Below are 16,953 nucleotides of genomic sequence, written 5' to 3' on the forward strand. Positions count from 1 at the left end.
CTGTGGTGTTGGAACAGACTCTTGAGAGTCCCTTGGACTGCAAGGAGATCCAACCAGTCCATCCTAAAGGAGATCAGTCCTGAATGTTCATTGGAAGGACTGGTGTTGAAAGCTGAAACTCCAATACTTTGGCCACTTTATGTGAAGAACTGACTCATTTGAAAAGACCCTGATGCTGGGAAAGATTGAAGGCAGGAGGAGAAGGGGACGACAGAGGAGGAGATGGTTGGATGGCATCACCGACTCAACGGACATGAGTTTGGGCAAACTGCGGGAGTTGGTGACGGACAGGGAGGCCCCGCGTGCTGCAGTCCAAGCGGTCGCAGAGAGTCGGACACGACTGGGCGCCTGCACCAGGCGGGCCCGCCCCTCGGCCCGGGCGCGGGCCCTTTAAGGGCGGGGCGCGGCCCAGGTGAGGGCGGGCCGCCGGTCGGAGCCGCGCCCCCGGAGCCGCGTCGGGAGCGCGGTCGGGCCTCGCGGGGCCGCGGACGCTCCTCTTCGCCCGGCCGCCGCCTCTTCCGGCCGCTCACCTGGGCCCCGGCCCCGGCGCCAGGATGAAGGACCGGCTGGAGCAGCTGAAGGCCGTGAGTCCGGGGGCGGGCGGGGTCTTTCTCCCGGCCCGGGTCCAGGCCTGCACTCCCCGAGCCGGACGCACGGAGCCCCCGTCCCCGGGTCGCCTGCCGCCGATGCGTCGCCAGGCTGCGCTCTCCCTGGAACCCCCCCCCCCCCCCCCCCCCCGCCCACACACGGCTGGACGGCGTCTGTCGAGAGCTGGGGTCCGCGGGGGCGTTCAGAGGGACTCCCGGTGAAGGTCGGGGGCGCGCACCGCCTGCCCGCCGCTGCCGGGCGCTGCGCCCGGACCCGCCTCCTCCGGGCGCCCCCTAGTCTCTCTCGCCTTGGGGGGCGCTGAGCCCGCTGCCCTCGCCCTCGAGAGAGCAGCTCCCGTGGGCGACCGCCTGACCGTGAGCTGATCTGGTCCAGCGGATGTTCAGCGCCTCGGCATCCAGCTGTCTGTAATTATTAATACCCCCCCCCCTCCCGCGCCCCCCATCCTTGGGACGGCTGTGATCGGGCCCAAGGATCTGAAGGGAGTCCGCTTCCAGCCCTGCTGCGTAAAATCGGTGAAACCTTAGGCAACCTACTGTTTTGAACTTGTTTCCTTATCTGTCGAAGGAAGGTTAATGGTACCCTAGAGATTTGTGTTGAGATCGGATGATGTAATCGGGCTTAGTATAGAGAAGGGGTAAAGCATGGGTATTTACGTGCAATATTCATTGACTCATTGAATAAATAATTACTGAGTGTTCTCTATGGGGCAAACCCAGTGCTCAGCCCTGGGGATTGGGTCACTCAGGCTCTGTCTTAGGGGAGTTTAAGATCTAGCCCCTGATGCAACGTCGTCCCATCTACTTGGGAGCTTGTCAGAGGCGCGGCCGCTTAGGCCTCCCTCCAGAGCAAGGGAATCAGAATCTGATTATCCATAAATCTCTCCAGGTGATAACGCGCAACTGAAGTCCGAGCAACAGGGGTCTGGATAGAGCTGGGGTTGCCTCCCCGCTCCACTGCTTACCAGCTGTGCCCGTGACCTTGGAGCCTAAGTTTTGTCATCTGTAAAATGGGTAGTCCTCAGGACTAAACCCAAGAGAGCACGCACAGCCCTTTGTATGGTGCGTGGCGCACCCAGGACTAAGCCTGGTGAATCTCACACTAGTCACTGTAAAATCTCTTCGGAAAAATGAAGCCTTGGGCAAGCGTGAAGGAGTGCTGGGCTGATGTCACAGTTGTTTTCCTTCCCCGCCCTTGTCTGAGCTGGGACCTTCCCGACCCTTTCACCGGCTCGTAGTAGGACTGCGTTGGAGGCAGGGGAAGGGATGTGACCAAGGCCAGGGGACGGTCACTGGTGGTGGGAGTCAGCCTCCCTGCTGCCTCCAAACATCCCTGAAATGACGGAGCAGAAGCGGCTGCCTCTGTTTGTAAAGAGGAGGAGACTAGAGCTCAGCCTGGGAAGGACGGATGCCCCGGGTCACGGGGCGGACGGGAGCCCGATCCAGGGAGGAGGCAGGCTCCTGACCTCTCCCGGAGGCAGAGAGCAAAGCAGAGCCTGGTGTGGAAGACCCGCCGGTCCAGCACAGCGGGCGGGCATGGCGCGGTGCAGAGCTGGTCAGCAGGGGAGGCAGTGCCCTTCCTTAAGTGAGGAAGTCCATCTCCAGGGCGAGATGCCGTTTCAGCAGACAGCAGAGAGCCTCAGCTGAGCTCTGAGGCCCAAGTAGGAATTCAGATTGTTGGGGGAACCCCAGCAAGTCCCATCGGTTCTCCGAGCCTCAGTGTTACCGTCTGTAAAATGGCGCCAATGCTGCGTCTCCCCGGTTTCCTCCCGGGAGCGCGGTGGAAGGGAGACTGTAGACGGAGCGGTGAGGCTGGGGGCGCGGCCTCCTGGAGCGGGGAGATGGATGACGCGCCATGCAGCGGGGACCGGCTCGGGTCAGGAGGTTCTGGCTGTGGCTTGCTGCCTGCGAGCTGCTCCTCAGTGTCACTGCGCCTCGCTGCTCCTCTCACCCCGCTTTGGAACAGGGAGTTCGGTGGGTCTCCAAGTCCCTTCCAGCAACACTAACGCTTTCCTTGAAGACCTTTGTTAAGGTTTAGGTGGGTTTTGGCTTCTAGCTCACCTCCCCGAGCCAGCCCCACCCCACCCCCCCGCCCCCGCCCCTGGAAGAGAGAGAGAGAGAGCAACTTCACTGCAACACTGTTACCATCTTCGCTCTCTGATTCCTTTTGTCATGCTTTGCTAACCTGCTCAAAGCCAGTTTCACCCTGAGCGGCAGAGCGATCTCTGTCTGCGGGGATCTTTCTAAACCCTGGGGCCAGCGGAGCGTGAACTGCCCCCAGACAGCGGAAGCGCGTCCTGTGCGGGGCGTTAGTGCTGCTCCTGTAGGTGGAAGGAGAACAGTGAGGCCTGGAGGCTGATGGGCAGACGTGATGACCCTAGAAAGCACTTTTTTTTTTTTTCATTTAGTTGCTTATTGACTGACTGTGCTGGGCCTTTGCTGCTGCTGGAGCTCTCCCGTGGCTGCCTGAGCGGCGGCCCCTCTCCCTCCGTGGTTCCGGGCTTCTCTCCTTGTGATAGTCAGAGCTGCCCAAGGCGGGGCCAGGCTGGTGGGACCTGGGAGAGAGGCTTGGTGGGATGTTGACTGTTGTAGGAATTTGAGCCCTCTTGGAGAGGTGGGCAGCCCAGGAGGAGGTTCAAAGTCTCCATCAGCCCTGAGGGTGTGTGTTTCTAAAAGTGCTTCACTGGGAGCCTGTTCCAAGCACTCTGGAACCAAGGTCTCAGAGTTGGTGTAAATTGGATCACTGCACCCTCCCCTCAGGGTCACTGAGGGTGAAATGAGATAATCCCTGATAATCACCCACCTCAGTCAACTCTAGTTCCCTAAACGGACGGGCTGGGAGCAGCACCGTCCCTGAAGGGTGCCCCCTTCCTGCTGCCGCAGTCACCGGCTGCAACTCATCCGCCTCTTGCCCTTCTCCTCCCTGCTGGCTCGGCCCAGAAGCCTGCCCTTTGGTGACGTCAGGATGGCCGGGAGCTGTGGTGCCCACGCCCAGCCTGTCTCTCCAGGCGGTTCCTGCCGAGGTCTCCGCCGCTGAACTTTGGATCTGCTGAGTCCAGACCCTTCCCGTCCCGCAGCCTCTTGCCCGGCCTGGTTTCACTCAGCCAGTGTTCAGCCAGCACCTTCTCTGTCCCCACCCTCCCAGAGGTGCTGGGGCGGGGGTGGGAATTGATGCTGACAGCACATACTGCTGGGCCTTGGGGATCACAGCGAGGGGGGCACCCGAGGAACAGACCGACGATCCCCTCCTTGGGGCAGAAAGAGCTCCTGGAAGACCCTGTGGGCCAGTCCCTGGCTCTGGGGCTGTAGGGCCTCGGGGCTCTTCCCAGAAGAAGTGATGCTTCTGCTCGGGTCCTTGTTGAGACTAAAATCTACTCGTCAGAGGCTGGAGAGGCTCCTTAGTAGAAAGGCAAAGATCCTGGAATTTCTCACCCATCCTCCCTCTGGGCTTCATGGAGACACCACGTTTGGTGCCTTTTAACCTCTGCCTGCCTCGTGAACTGCTGGGCATCCTGAGATGTAGAGTTTTTTATTTTTATTTTTGGCCATGCTACAAGGCGTTTGGGATCTTATGAATAATAGATCCCCAACCAGGGATCGAACCCAGGTCACAGCAGTGAAAGCACCAGGTCTTAACCCCTGGGCCGCCAGGGAATTCTAGGCAGAGTTCTTATACAAAGTCCTGGTCTGAAAGAACACGTGGTCATGTAGGGAAAACAAAGGAATATGGTCCATGAAAGGCGAGCCTCCAGCATCAAATGGAAACAGTGGCAGACTTTATTTTCCTGGGCTCCAAAATCACTGTGGACAGTGACTGCAGCCATGAACTTTAAAGATGCTCTCTCCTTGGAAGATAAGCTATGACCAACCTACAGAGCATATTAAAAAGCAGACATCACTTTGCCGACAAAAGTTCTTATAGTTAAAGCTATGGTTTTTCCAGTAGTCATATGTGAGAGTTAGACCACATGGAAGGCTGAGTGCTGAAGAATTGATGCTTTTGAACTGTGGTGTTGGAGAAGACTCTTGAGAGTCCCTAGGACTGCAAGGAGATCAAACCTGTCAATCCTAAAGGAAATCAACCCTGAATGTTCATAGGAAGGACTGATGTTGAAGCTGAAACTCCAATACTTTGGCCAGCTGCTGTGAAGAACTGACTCATTTGAAAAGACCCTGATGCTGAGAAAGATTGAAGGTGGGAGGAGAAGGGGACGACAGAGGATGAGATGGTTGGATGGCATCACCAATCGATGGACATGAGTTTGAGTAAGCTCCTGGAGTTGGTGATGGACAGGGAGGCCTGGCGTGCTGCGGTCCATGGGGTCGGAAAAAGTCGGACACGACGGAGAGACTGAACAGCTGCGACGTGAGAGTTGGTCATGCTCACAGAGAGGCAGCCACGTGTGGAATGGAGGTCGTGGACTTTGGACACGTGCCCAGAGAGCTGGAAACTTCTTGGGGTTTACCGGATCCTCCACAGAGAGCCAATAAGGATGTGCTAATGAAATCGACTCCTGAGGTGCTAAAGACCAGACCGACTTATTCACTCTCTCTGTTTGCTCTTGTGTCCTGCAGGGCTCGTCCCTGGCCTCCTTCCGCATTTAGAGGTTCCCCACACGAGTTCCCCAGGAGTGTGGTCACAGCCATCAGAACAGGGGCCGTGCTTCCCCTTTGAAGTTTCTAATGGCCGTGGTTCCTTCCTGCCTCCCTGTCTCCCTGGCCGGATTCGCTCCCCGAGAGAGCTGGCCCGGGGTTGGGAGCACTGGCCCGGGGTTGGGAGCGCTGGCCCGGGGTTGGGAGAGCTGGTCCAGGGTTGGGAGAGCTGGTCCAGGGTTGGGAGAGCTGGTCCAGGGTTGGGAGAGCTGGTCCCAGGTTGGGAGCATTGTCCGGGGTGAGCAGACGGTGGTGGAGCTGAGGCAGGAGTGACAGGGATTGCGAGGGATTACAGACCCAGCAGCCAGAGGTCAGAGAGAGAATGCGGGGCTGGAGGAAGGCGATTAGTTCTATTTTTAGTCCCGTGGGTGGAGCCGGGGGAGACACGCTGTCTACCTTCATTTCAGGGCTGCCTTCCCCTTTTGGCACAATTCCTGCCTGTCTTCCCAGGCTTGCTCCTTACCGGTAATACTCCCGAAACACAGCCTGGGGCCTGCCCCTCTGCCTGCCAGCAGCCCTCATGGGTTGCACGTTGCTTCAGAGCAAAATATTTCTCTTCTATTGTCAGCGGGTTTTTTCTTTCCTTTCTTCCCCCTTACCGTGGCGTGAGCTTGAAAGCACCTTCCCGCTGTCTTTTATGAGCTGGACTCTCTGGTCTCCTAAGTCCTGCTGTCTCTCAGATCCACGGGCCTGTGACTTGTTGGTGTCCCCTCACCGTATCAATGTAGTAGCAATGGTCATTGATCGAGCTGCCGCTTACTGTTGGAAAGGACGTGTGTGTGTCTAATCTTCTCCACCCTGCAAGGCAAGGTGGCATTATATAGTATTCCCATCTTACAGGTGAGGGAATTGAAGCTCAGATTGGCTTGAGATCCGAGGGGTGAGATCAAGACTTGAGCACGCCCTCCTTGTTTATCTGTCACACTGTCATTGACCGCCTCCCCAACTGTACTGTTTGCCCCTTGACACCGTGGCAGGTGGGACCCCGTACCCTTCCGCATGGTACACCCTTGTCTGTCGACTGATCAATAACATCTTGGCCCTTACACACTCCTTATTCTTCATGGGGACTTACTCTTCCAGCTCCATCCCCTCTGGGTTAGTGAAACTTGACCCACCTGAAGTGCTAATAAAGCCAGAGGTCGCTGGTTCCACCTTTAAGGATGAGGATGGGTGAGTTCCAAGGCTCCTACCTGGACCTGAACTTCCAGCCCTGCTCCTCATGGAGGGTTGTCCCCTTTAAGGAAGACCACGAGGGAGAGGATGTGGGTATCACGGTGAGAATACAGCCACCTCCTTCCTCCCCTGGAACATCTTACACATCCCTGAAGGCTCAGTTCCAGTGTCATCGCCGCAGGGCACGTTCCAGATCTGAGCTGACAGCATTCAGTAGGCCTTCCTGGAGCCTCCACAAACTTTGTTTCTGTTGATATGTAAAAGCAGCCACTGTTTTAGAAGCTGCCTGCCAGCGAAGTCCTCTGTGAGTCCAGACCACACTCCCACAGCCCAGGAAGCTGTAAACCTGTGGTTTTTCCAGTAGTCATGTATGAATATGAGTTAGACCATAAGGAAGGCTGAGCATCGAAGAATTCATGCTTTCAAACTCTTCTGCTGGATGAGACTCTTGAGTGTCCCTTGGACTACAAGGAGATCCAACCAGTCCATCCTAAAGGAAATCAACCCTGAATATTCACTTTAAGGACTGATGCTGAAGCTGAAACTCCAATACTTTGGCCACTTGATGCAAAGAGCTGACTCATTGGAAAAGACCCTGATGCTGGGAAAGATTGAAGGCAGGAGGAGAAGGGGATGACAGAGGATGAGATGGTTGGATGGCATCACCGACTCAATGCACATGAGTTTGGGTAAACTATGGGAGTTGCTGATGGACAGGGAGGTCTGGTGGGCTGCAGTCCGTGGGTCGCAAAGCACTGGACATGACTGAGTGACTGAGCTGCCACAGCAGATGAAGTTGCTGGGAGGCTCGGCAGTCCCGAGGGAGCCTTATCTCCAGCGTTTTATATCAGGCCTCTTTGCAACTTCCTTCCCTCTCTGCTGTTGGGTCAGCCTGTTTCCTGGCTGGGCCATTTCCATGGCAACGTTCCTCTGTCTGTGTGTGGACACTTGGGTGAGGCTCACCTCCCACCTAAAGAGATCAGTGGAGCGTATGCTGTCTGGGTTTGTTTAACTGCCTGGGTCAGGGAACCCGCAGGATGGCAGCGGGATTGCTTTTTGTGGAAATGCGTGTTTTATGCTGGACTAATTTTAGACTGACAGAAGGGTTGCACAGAGTGCAGAGAGTCCCCGCCGGCCAGGCTTCCTCCATTGTTAGCGTCTTAGGTTGTGATGGGACGTGTGTCTAAACGGAGAAAGTGACCTTGGAACAGCGCGAGTCACTCAACTCCAGACTTTGTGTGGATCCCACTCGTTTTCCCACAGGTGGTCCTGTCTCTGGCCTGGGGTCCCACCCAGGATGGCACAGTGCGTTGGGCTCCCCGTTTCCTTGGCGTCTCGGAGCTGTGACCGTTTCTCAGTCTTTTCATCCATCACGACCTCGTTGGTACAGCCTCTGTGTCAGTGCCTTGGACGTGTGTTTCTGGGGGACCAGGGCTGCATGCTGTGGTTGGGGGTGGCAGGTGCTGTTCGGACGCATCGCTCCAGGGTCACGGACCTCAGGGATCTGCGTCCAGCGACCCGCTCTCCTCCCAGCTCTGGCACTCAGCCTTCAGGGTCTGGGGAGGCTGCCTGGCATCTTTATGCTTTGGTTTTCTCACCTGTAAGGTGGAGAGGGCCCCAGAAGATTCTTGCAGAGATTAAACGCCTTGGTAAATTTAAGACCCATGTCTTAGGTTCTGGTCTTATTTTTATTTATTTATTTTTTGACCACACACTGTGGCCTGCGGGATCTTACTTCCCTGCCCAGGGATCGAACCCGCAGCCCCTGCGCTGGACGTGCAGAGTCTTATCTACGGAACCAGCAGGGAAGTCCAGGCCCGTGTTAGAGTCCTCCTCGCGGTGGGCGCTCAGTAACTGCGAGCATTCCTGGGCGTCCCTGGTGGCTCAGCCGGTGAAGAATCCGCCTGCGATGTGGGAGCCCTGGGTGGGGAAGATCCCCCGGAGGAGGGCAGGGCTGCCCACTCCAGTGTTCTGGCCTGGAGAATCCCGTGGACTATCCATGGGGTGGCACAGGGTTGACACGACTGAGCGACTTTCACAGCCTTTGGTGTGCCGCGCCCGGAGCATCCTGAGGGGGAGGGCCTTGGGGGACAGAGGCTGAAAGCAGGTTGGGGGGAGGCTGAGGCTGAGGGAGGCAGGCAGTGTAGGCTCCCTCCTCTTTCCAGTATCCTTGGCAGCTGGATGCTGAGGGGTGTGGGGCGCTGATGGGGCTGGGAGCAGGGGAGGAAGCCAGGGAGGTGTGGAGAAGCCTGGGGTCGGGGAGAGGAAGCCGAGGTTCACCTTTGAATCTCCCTGAATGCTCCTGGGGTGAGAGGACCAGCAGGAAGAAGGTGTGGCCTTCCCTCCCCAGATGCCTTCCCGCAGGCATCCTTTGCAGTTTCCCCAGGAGTCATCTTGCCAGCCTTTCCGATGCTTCACCTTCCCAGGCTCCGCCCCGTCCTTGCCTGGGCGTTTGGTTCCTTGGACTGTCATCTCCCCCACGCGGTGACGGAGCGGCCCGGGTGCCTCCCGTCTGAGACCGTGAGGCTTGGGGAGGGCAGGGTGCCCAGCCTGGTGTGTGCTGTTGGGAGATGAGATGTTCAGCAAATACCGCTGGCTGAGTGAGTGGACAGATGGATCTGTGACTCCGGATGGGACCTTGTGGTGAATGAGAAGAACGTGTGGGCGAGGCCCTTGGTTTTGAGACACCAGATCTTTGTCTGAAATAATCCACTGTGACCCAGGGGTTGGACCACGCAGGGGCCCATCTGTTCCTTATTACCGTGTGGTTCTGGGTGAATTAACTTCCCTGATCACAGGTTACTGTATAGATGACGTCTGCCCGCACGGTGTTTTTGTTTTTCCTCCTTCCTCTCTTTAGATGAACTTCCATCTCTCTTCACTACTCCTGCTCTATATCTTGCTCAAGTCCTGCCCAACAAAAGCAGAGGAATGAATGCAGCAGGTGCGGGTGAAGCCTTGATGATTTTTGTGTCCAACAAATGGAGTGCAGGATCTTTTCAAGCTTCACGGACGATTAAAAAATACTGATCATGTGCTAACACACAAATAAAATGCTAAGTTCTACAAAATATCAAGTCACATTGGACTTGTTCCCTGATGACAATATAATAAAGTTAGGAATTAATTATGCAATAATAGCTCTCCTTAGGTTTACCCACTTTGAAGATTTAAATTCTTAATGTATTTAGAAGGAACTGACTCATTGGAAAAGACCCTGATGCTGGGAGGGATTGGGGGCAGGAGGAGAAGGGGACGGCAGAGGATGAGATGGCTGGATGGCATCACTGACTCAATGGACATGAGTTTGATTAAACTCTGGGAGTTGGTGATGGACAGGGAGGCCTGGCGTGCTTCAGTCCATGGGGTCGCAAAGAGTCAGCCACGACTGAGCGACTGAACTGAACTGATTTAGAAAGTTTACTTACTTTTCTAAATAACTCATGGGTTCAAAAGAAACCAAAGTGGAAATGACAACTGTTTAGAAATGAGTGACGAGTAGTAAGGGTCAACATTTTTGAGAATTAGCAGAAGCAAAATTTACAGAGAGCTCTGTTCTTTAAATGCACATGTAGAGAGATGACTTCATTCAAATGAATATCAGTCCATTCTAAGGGACCTGCTGTCACCTTCTGAGAATTGGCGTTAGGGTTGCCTCTTTAGCAGAAACTCATGTTGGAGAAAACTGATAGTCTTGGGAGTTTAATCTGTACCCGCCTCGCTCTGAATGCTTCACATGCATTCACTGGTTTAATCCTCACAGCAGCTCCGGCAGATACTCCTGCCGCACGCGGGGAGCTGAGTCTCGGGGAGGTTAGGCCACTCGCTCAAGGTCACACAGCTGAGTCTTTGGCGAGGCAGTCATCTGCATCTCTGCAAACCCGCACGTCTGTGGGCTTATGTACACTGGTGTGTTTCTTTAAAAAATTAAAAACACTATCTATTTGGCTGCCCCAGGCCTTAGTTGCGGCAGGTGGGATCTTTTAACGTGGCGTGTGAATTCTCAGTTGCGGCTTGTGGGGTCTGGCTCCCTGACCGGGGATCGGACCCGAGCCCCCAGTGCTGGGAGCTGAGCGTCTTAGCCACTGGATCACGAGGGAAGTCCCGACACTGGAATCTTTCTCATTCCTGCACGCAGATGAGTCCAGTTCAGTTTCATCGACGTTGCAGCGTCCCTGAAGTAAGTGCAGGTGTGTTTCTGAGCTGGCCTGGGGAGGGCGTCTTCAGACAGTGTGGAGGATGAGAGCCGGTAGCCCTGGCTTCCGCAGCCCTGCATTTGAGCCCTAACTGCTCCTTATCAGCGGGGTCACCTGGGACGAGCCATTTAACCACATGAAGTAGTCATCTCAGCTGTAAAGGGGTGTCATCCGTGTCCCTCCTGGGGCTGCCGTGAGAAGCAAATATTATCTTTGAAACCATGAGAGTGCCTGCAATAAAATACCCTTCTTATCGTCGTGACGGTGGAACGCCTGGAGCTCGGCCAGCTGGGGCTTTGGGGCTTGTTCAGTTGTCTAGGGACTTGGTGGCCTTGGGCTAATCTGGTGTTGAGTTTACTCCTCAACGTCTTCATTTCCAAATGGGGCCAGTTCTTGCCTCAGACTTTTCAGCCAGAACCACGTCTTGAAAGTGAGCGCGTGAGGCTCACCCAGGATGCCGCTTCGTTTCCTCTTGATTCATCGGGCAGGGTGTTAGGAAGAGGCAGAAAGGGGAACGTCCCCCCCGGGAGGGTTTCGGTTTAGGAGGGCGAAGGGGCGTTGATGAAGGTCCCTCTGGCTCTCAGATGGGGAACAGAGAGCCCTGAGTGCCTGCTGAGAGCTGACACTTACTCAGACTTTCTCTCTTCTCTATTGGAGAAGAGAGACTGGAAAAACCAGATGCTGGGCCCAGGCAGGGGTGTGTGTGTGTGTGTTTGGAGGCCTTGGATGTGATGGTATTTGTCCTTGACAATCCACAACCCCTCATCCTGGAAAGGAGGCTGGGCGGGAGGCAGGCATTAGGGACAAGGAGAATCCCACGTCCTTGTCTCTTTGAACCAGATTCAGTGGGTGAAGATCTGGGTCTATAAACAGGAGTCTCCCAAGCACAGAGCTCTTTCCACGTGGAGAGGAGGAAGCAGCCGGAGGGCCTGGCCCGCCGACCACGGTCCTTTCCCAGCGGGGACATCGGGCCCAGACGCGCCTCCCCAGGCCAGGCTGCTGGTTCCCCCCTTTCTGTTGTCATCTCCTTCACCCCGAACCTTTCCCGAGGGCTGCTGAGTCTCCCTAGGCCTGACACCAACCGCGGGAGGGGCATCAGAGAGCCCATAAGCAGAGAGCTCTGCCCTTGGGGTGGCCTTTCCCCCGTCTCTTTGTCCCTTCCCCCTTGACGCCCTGACTTGTAAGGACCCTTCAGGAATTGCTGATGATTTGGATGTGCACTCAGCCATGCTTTGCCTCGGAAAGGAGGGAGGGGACCCCTGTTCTTTCCCTTTTCTCTAGAAGGCTCCATTCACGTGCTCTGGTGGGGTTCCTGCTGGCTAAGCATGCCTCTTTCTCTCCTTCTCTCTCTCTTCCTTCCTTTTTCTCTCTTGGCAAGAGGCCTCGTTCTGAAAGTGAAATCATGTATTCAACCTCAGTGTAAAAAGCAGATGAAGGTGGAGCTCTGCAGGTGGAAGAGGGGATGCAGGCTTGACTCTGCCCGCCCCGAATTCCCTGGGGGGTTTCTGAGGCATCCCCGAGATCTCCTGGGGGTCCCCAGAGTTGCATTGGAAAGCTAAGCTCCTTAGCTTGGTGAGAAAACCGAGGCTTAGTGGGGACCAGCGCCGGCCCGAGGCCCCCACAGCGCCCTGTCCTAGCCCCGCTTTCAGCCAGAGGGTGGTGGCCACCTAGCACCTCCCAGGGGCTCCTCAGGCGGCAAACCCACCAAGCAGGAGACGCGGGTTCGATCCCTGGGTCGGGAAGAGCCCCTGGAGAAGGCCATGGCAACCCTCTCCAGTGTCCTTGCGTGAAAATCCCATGGACAGAGGAGCCCGGCGAGCTACGGTCCAGTCCACGGGGTGGCAGAGACGGACACGCCTGAGCGACTGAACTGACACGGGCTGTTCGGGTGAGAAACGATCCTCTGAGAGGAGCCGGTGATGGGGGCCCGCAGGCTGAGCCCACAGAGAAGGCGGCTGAGACGCGGTCAGGCAGGTAGTGGGATTGCATGTTGCGCTGAGTCCTGGGTCTGTGTGCCCCTCCCACTGTGTGCAGAGAGGGCGGCATGGCCCTGCCGTCCTCAGGGGCGCGGGGAGCGAGGGGTGGGGGACGGAGGTGAGCCCCGTGCGGCTGAGGCACGGCGTGTCTCCTGGCAGGCGAGGGGCAGGAGTCCGGGAAGAGGAAGCAGGTGGCGGGCGCGTGGTGCTGGCAGGCTTTCTCAGCTGTTGCAGCTGCTGTAACGTTCCTGTTGCCACACGCCTCGATAAAGATGCCCCGGTGCCCTTCAGGGCGGTGCGCAGTCCTGCTGGCCGGAGATAAGGCGCATCACGTGCTTTGCTGGCCCTGGGGCTCCCGAGGCCCCGAGGCCCCTGTGAGAGCACCCATGTGTCTGAAGGGAAGGACCCCCGCCCAGGATCGGGCGGATCTGTTCTCAGGGAAACCCCGATGCCACTGGGGGCAGCTCGCTGCAGTGGGAAGAATTGTAGGAAAAACTTCCCGTCCTGGGCAGATGGGAGTCAAGGAACCTGGATTCTATTCCCGGCTCTTCCCATAACTCATGATTTGGTCTTGGGCTTTGGTTTACCCATCTCTTAAGTGAGAGAATTTGATGATAGAATCTGCAGGGTTACTTTCAGCTCTAATGTTCTGTATCTTTTTTTTTTTGTTCTTTCCTGTTTAAGAGTACTTAGATCCAGATGAAAGCTGTAGCAATGACTTTGCTAGATCTTGTGTATAGTTGCTTTATTGAGACATTACCATGTACCAGTATCTTGGCCATCTGATGCAGACAGCTGACTCACTGGAAAAGTCCCTGATGTTGGGAAAGATTGAGGGCAGAAGGAGAAGAGGGCATCAGAGGATGCGATGGCTGGATGGCATCACTGATACAGGGGACATGAACTGTGGGAGATGGTGAGGGACACAGAGGCCCGGCGTGCTGCTGTCCATGCGGTCACGAAGGGTCAGACACGACTGAGCGGCTGAACAACGGCCATGTGCTGTTCATCATGTGAGGACCTTAAAGCGATCGCCTTATTTAATCCTCACAAAAGCCCTGGTGGACACTGTTGCTCCTGTTTTGTAGGTAAGGAAATTGAGGCTCAGAGATGTTGAGCCAAGTAAATCAATAGTCCCTGAGCCTCAGGGACTAGCATGGGGGGCTTTCCCAGGTGGCTCAGTGGTAAAGATTCCGAACCTGCAGGAGATGCGGGTTTGATCCCTGGGTGGGGGAGATCCCCTGGAGAAGGGCCTCGCAGCCCACTCCAGTGCTCTCGCCTGGATAATCCCACGGACAGAGGAGCCTCGCGGGCTACAGTCCACGGGGTCACAGAGAATCAGACACGACTGCGCACGTACGCACGCCCAACGTGAGATGGAGTCGCTTGCAGACTGGCGGTCCTGCTGCTGCAGAGCTGACCTTGACTGAGACTTCATGTGAGCGCTTGCTGTCCGTTTAGACCGCACGTCCTGAAGATTGGGTGGTGGGGAAGCAGACCCTCACTAGGCGCTGCTGGGTGCCGTGTGAAGCTTCCCACGGGTGAGCTCTTCCAAGCCTCTTAGTCACAGGCTGTGTGGTGTTATGACCACTTAGCAGTAGAAAAACTCAGAGCAGTCAGAGAACTTGTTGGAGGCCTCACCGCAGGTAAGTGAAATGACAGGCCTTGAATCGCAGCTGTGGGTGACCCAAGGCTTCCTTCTTTCCCCAGTTCGGGCATCGTCTCATTGGAGGTGCCTGCTCAAAGCCAGCAGGTGGGGAGTCCCTGTCCGAGGGCCAGGCCTCTCGTGCGTATCATGGCGGATGGCTCATGCCTGCCTCCACGCTCCAGGACATAGTTGTTCCCAGCTTCCAGAAACTTCTCTGAGTCCATCCATGATGCAGCCTCACCTCACTTCCTTAGCGCATTTGCCTGTTTGAATGAAACTGAGTGGGCACACTTGTGTGTCTATGTTTGAGTTACGTGTGCATTCACAAACCTGGGGTGTTTCCCCAGTGGGGGTCTCTGTAACACCTCCAAAAGAGGGGCGTCTCAACAGGGGTGCACTGAATCGCCTTCCTGCAGGAAGGTCGGGTTCCTGTTTTCTAGCGAGGGTCTTGGAGGTCCTTCTTGGGAGATGGAGCCCCCTGGGGTCCGCTGAGAGGCCCAGGTATTGATGATAGTTGGTAAAAGCAGCATTTTATCTCAAGGTTTAGAAACTGCTGGGTGGATCCAGGCTGCCGGTCTCGGTGGGGGTTCTAAACTCAATCGATTCAGTTTTCCTTACCTCTCAGCATGTGGTGCGTGCCCGCTATACGTTTGGAATAGGTTAATTAACGACAAGTACTAGTCATTTCAGGGCTTCCCTGGTGGCTCAGCCGTAAAGAATCTGCCTGCAACGCAGGAGCCAAGGGTTCGATCCCTGGGTTGGGCAGATCCCCCGGACAAGGAAATGGCAACCGGCTCCAGTATCCTTGCCTGGAGAATTCCATGGGCAGAGGAGGCTGGTGGGCCAGTCTGTGGGGTTGCAAGAGTTGGACACAGCTTAGCGATTAAACTACTACCACCACAAGATGCTTTTGAACTGTGGTGTTGGAGAAGACTCTTGAGAGTCCCCTGGACTGCAAGGAGATCCAACCAGTCCATCCTGAAGGAGATCAGTCCTGGGTGTTCATTGGAAGGACTGATGTTGAAGCTGAAACTCCAATACTTTGGCTACCTCATGCAAAGAGCTGACTCATTGGAAAAGACCTTGATGCTGGGAGGGATTGGGGGCAGGAGGAGAAGGGGATGACACAGGATGAGATGGTTGGATGGCATCACCGACTCGATGGGCATGAGTTTGAGTAAACTCCGGGAGTTGGTGATGGACAGGGAGGCCTGGCGTGCTGCGATTCATGGGGTCGCAAAGAGTCGGACATGACTGAGCGACTGAACTGAACTGAACCACAAGTCATTTCATTTCATTTTTTTTTCTCTTTGGCCTTGCCATGCGGCCTGCGAGATCTTCTCTGACCAGGGACTGAACACGTGCCCGCTGTGTTGGGAGCGCAGAGTCTTAACCCCTGGACCACCAGGGAAGTCCAAGTGTGAGTCATTTTAATTGCAAGTGACAGAAGCTTCTGGCTAAACAAGTGAAAAGCAGTATTGCAACAGTGCTGTTGAAAGAATACTGCGGAAGATCCGTAGAGCTTGCTCTGAGCCGAGGAGTGGCTTAGGGAAGGCGGAAATGAGGGTAGCATCTCTGTTGGGTGTTGCTAGAGGGCGATTTGGTTCTGTTCATTTTACAATTCAGAATCCTCAGGGAGCCCGCGTGGGGACTGATAACTTTCCCAGAATCATGTGGGGAAGGTGGAGGTTAGGTACCTTCCCAAAGGAAGGTGTTCTGGGCAGGCATACACTCCAAGTGTCCTCTCTAGGCAAATCCCAAGGCAGCCCTGACCCTCCGGGAGTTCAGTTCCGTGGGGAAGGATCGGTAGGGAAGGGGTGATTAATGGTGGGTGGGGTGGGACTGAAGGGGGTTTGCACAGGATGCACTGGGAGCTCAAGGAGGTTTTAAATTTTGCAGGAGGTGGGGATTGGGGAGTGTCAGATCAGGGAGACAGAGAAGTTTGTTCGGGATTGAATTTTATAGGCTGAATGAAATTTTGCCAGCTGGACAAATGTGTTTCAGGAAGAAGTCCTCGGATGACAGTTCGGCGAGATGAAAGCGTGGTGTGTGCAGAAACATTTTGGGGTCCCCAGTGCCTGGCCCAGAGACGCGTCATGGAGTAGATAGACATGTATACCTACGGCAGATTGATGTAGAGGTTTGACGGAGAACAACAAAATTCTGTAAAACAATTATCCTTCAATTAAAAAAAGAAATGTGAGTGGGAGCCAGATCTTAGGGGGCCCGTGTGCTCTGTTAGGTTTTGGGACATTTTTTTTTCCCGCTTAGACCATTTTGGGAGCATTTCCCCCTTCTTTATTTTCCTTTTCTTGAGCACAAAATCTTAAAGAATACTGAAGGAGGTGACAGTACCTGATCAAACAATATCTAAATACCTAATAGTACCTAACTGAACTCTTAAGGAATGAATTCGGTTTCAGGATAGGGCCTGGGATTTTCTAGGTAGGAAGCATCCTACCTGGGCACAGGCCCACTAAGCTTTGGGAGTTTTAATCCTGGGAAGTGAACTCTCATGAGCTCAGTCCCAAGTGTCAGGAGGATGCTTGTGGGGCCAGAGCGGCGTCCTCGATGTCCACGTCCTTGCACGAAGCTGTGACCCTCGGGTTGCTGAAGGCTGCAGGCACGCCAGAGAACGAGGTGGGGGCGCTCGGTCCGCACCTGTGTCCGCCTCTCTGCGGCCCCAGGGACTGCAGCCC

At 55.5% G+C, this 16,953-nt stretch overlaps 1 protein-coding gene across 4 annotated transcripts in view; it reads left to right on the forward strand.

Annotated features, from left to right (window-relative positions):
• Nucleotides 1-455: 455 nt before the first annotated feature.
• STX3 (syntaxin 3) overlaps nucleotides 456-16,953 on the forward strand; it is a 42,085-nt gene continuing 25,587 nt past the window's right edge. For 3 of the 4 annotated variants that reach the window (XM_061154363.1, XM_061154354.1, XM_061154343.1), the window contains exon 1: nucleotides 456-584. In XM_061154363.1, coding sequence (XP_061010346.1) covers nucleotides 555-584 — 30 coding nt within the window. In that variant the 5' untranslated portion in view covers nucleotides 456-554. Of the gene's footprint in view, nucleotides 585-15,391; nucleotides 15,675-16,258; nucleotides 16,454-16,953 lie in introns of those variants that run through there. The other variant, XM_061154374.1, reaches the window with a different exon arrangement.

Source organism: Dama dama, chromosome 1 (assembly GCF_033118175.1).
Source record: "Dama dama isolate Ldn47 chromosome 1, ASM3311817v1, whole genome shotgun sequence".
Classification (NCBI taxonomy): Eukaryota; Metazoa; Chordata; class Mammalia; order Artiodactyla; family Cervidae; genus Dama; species Dama dama.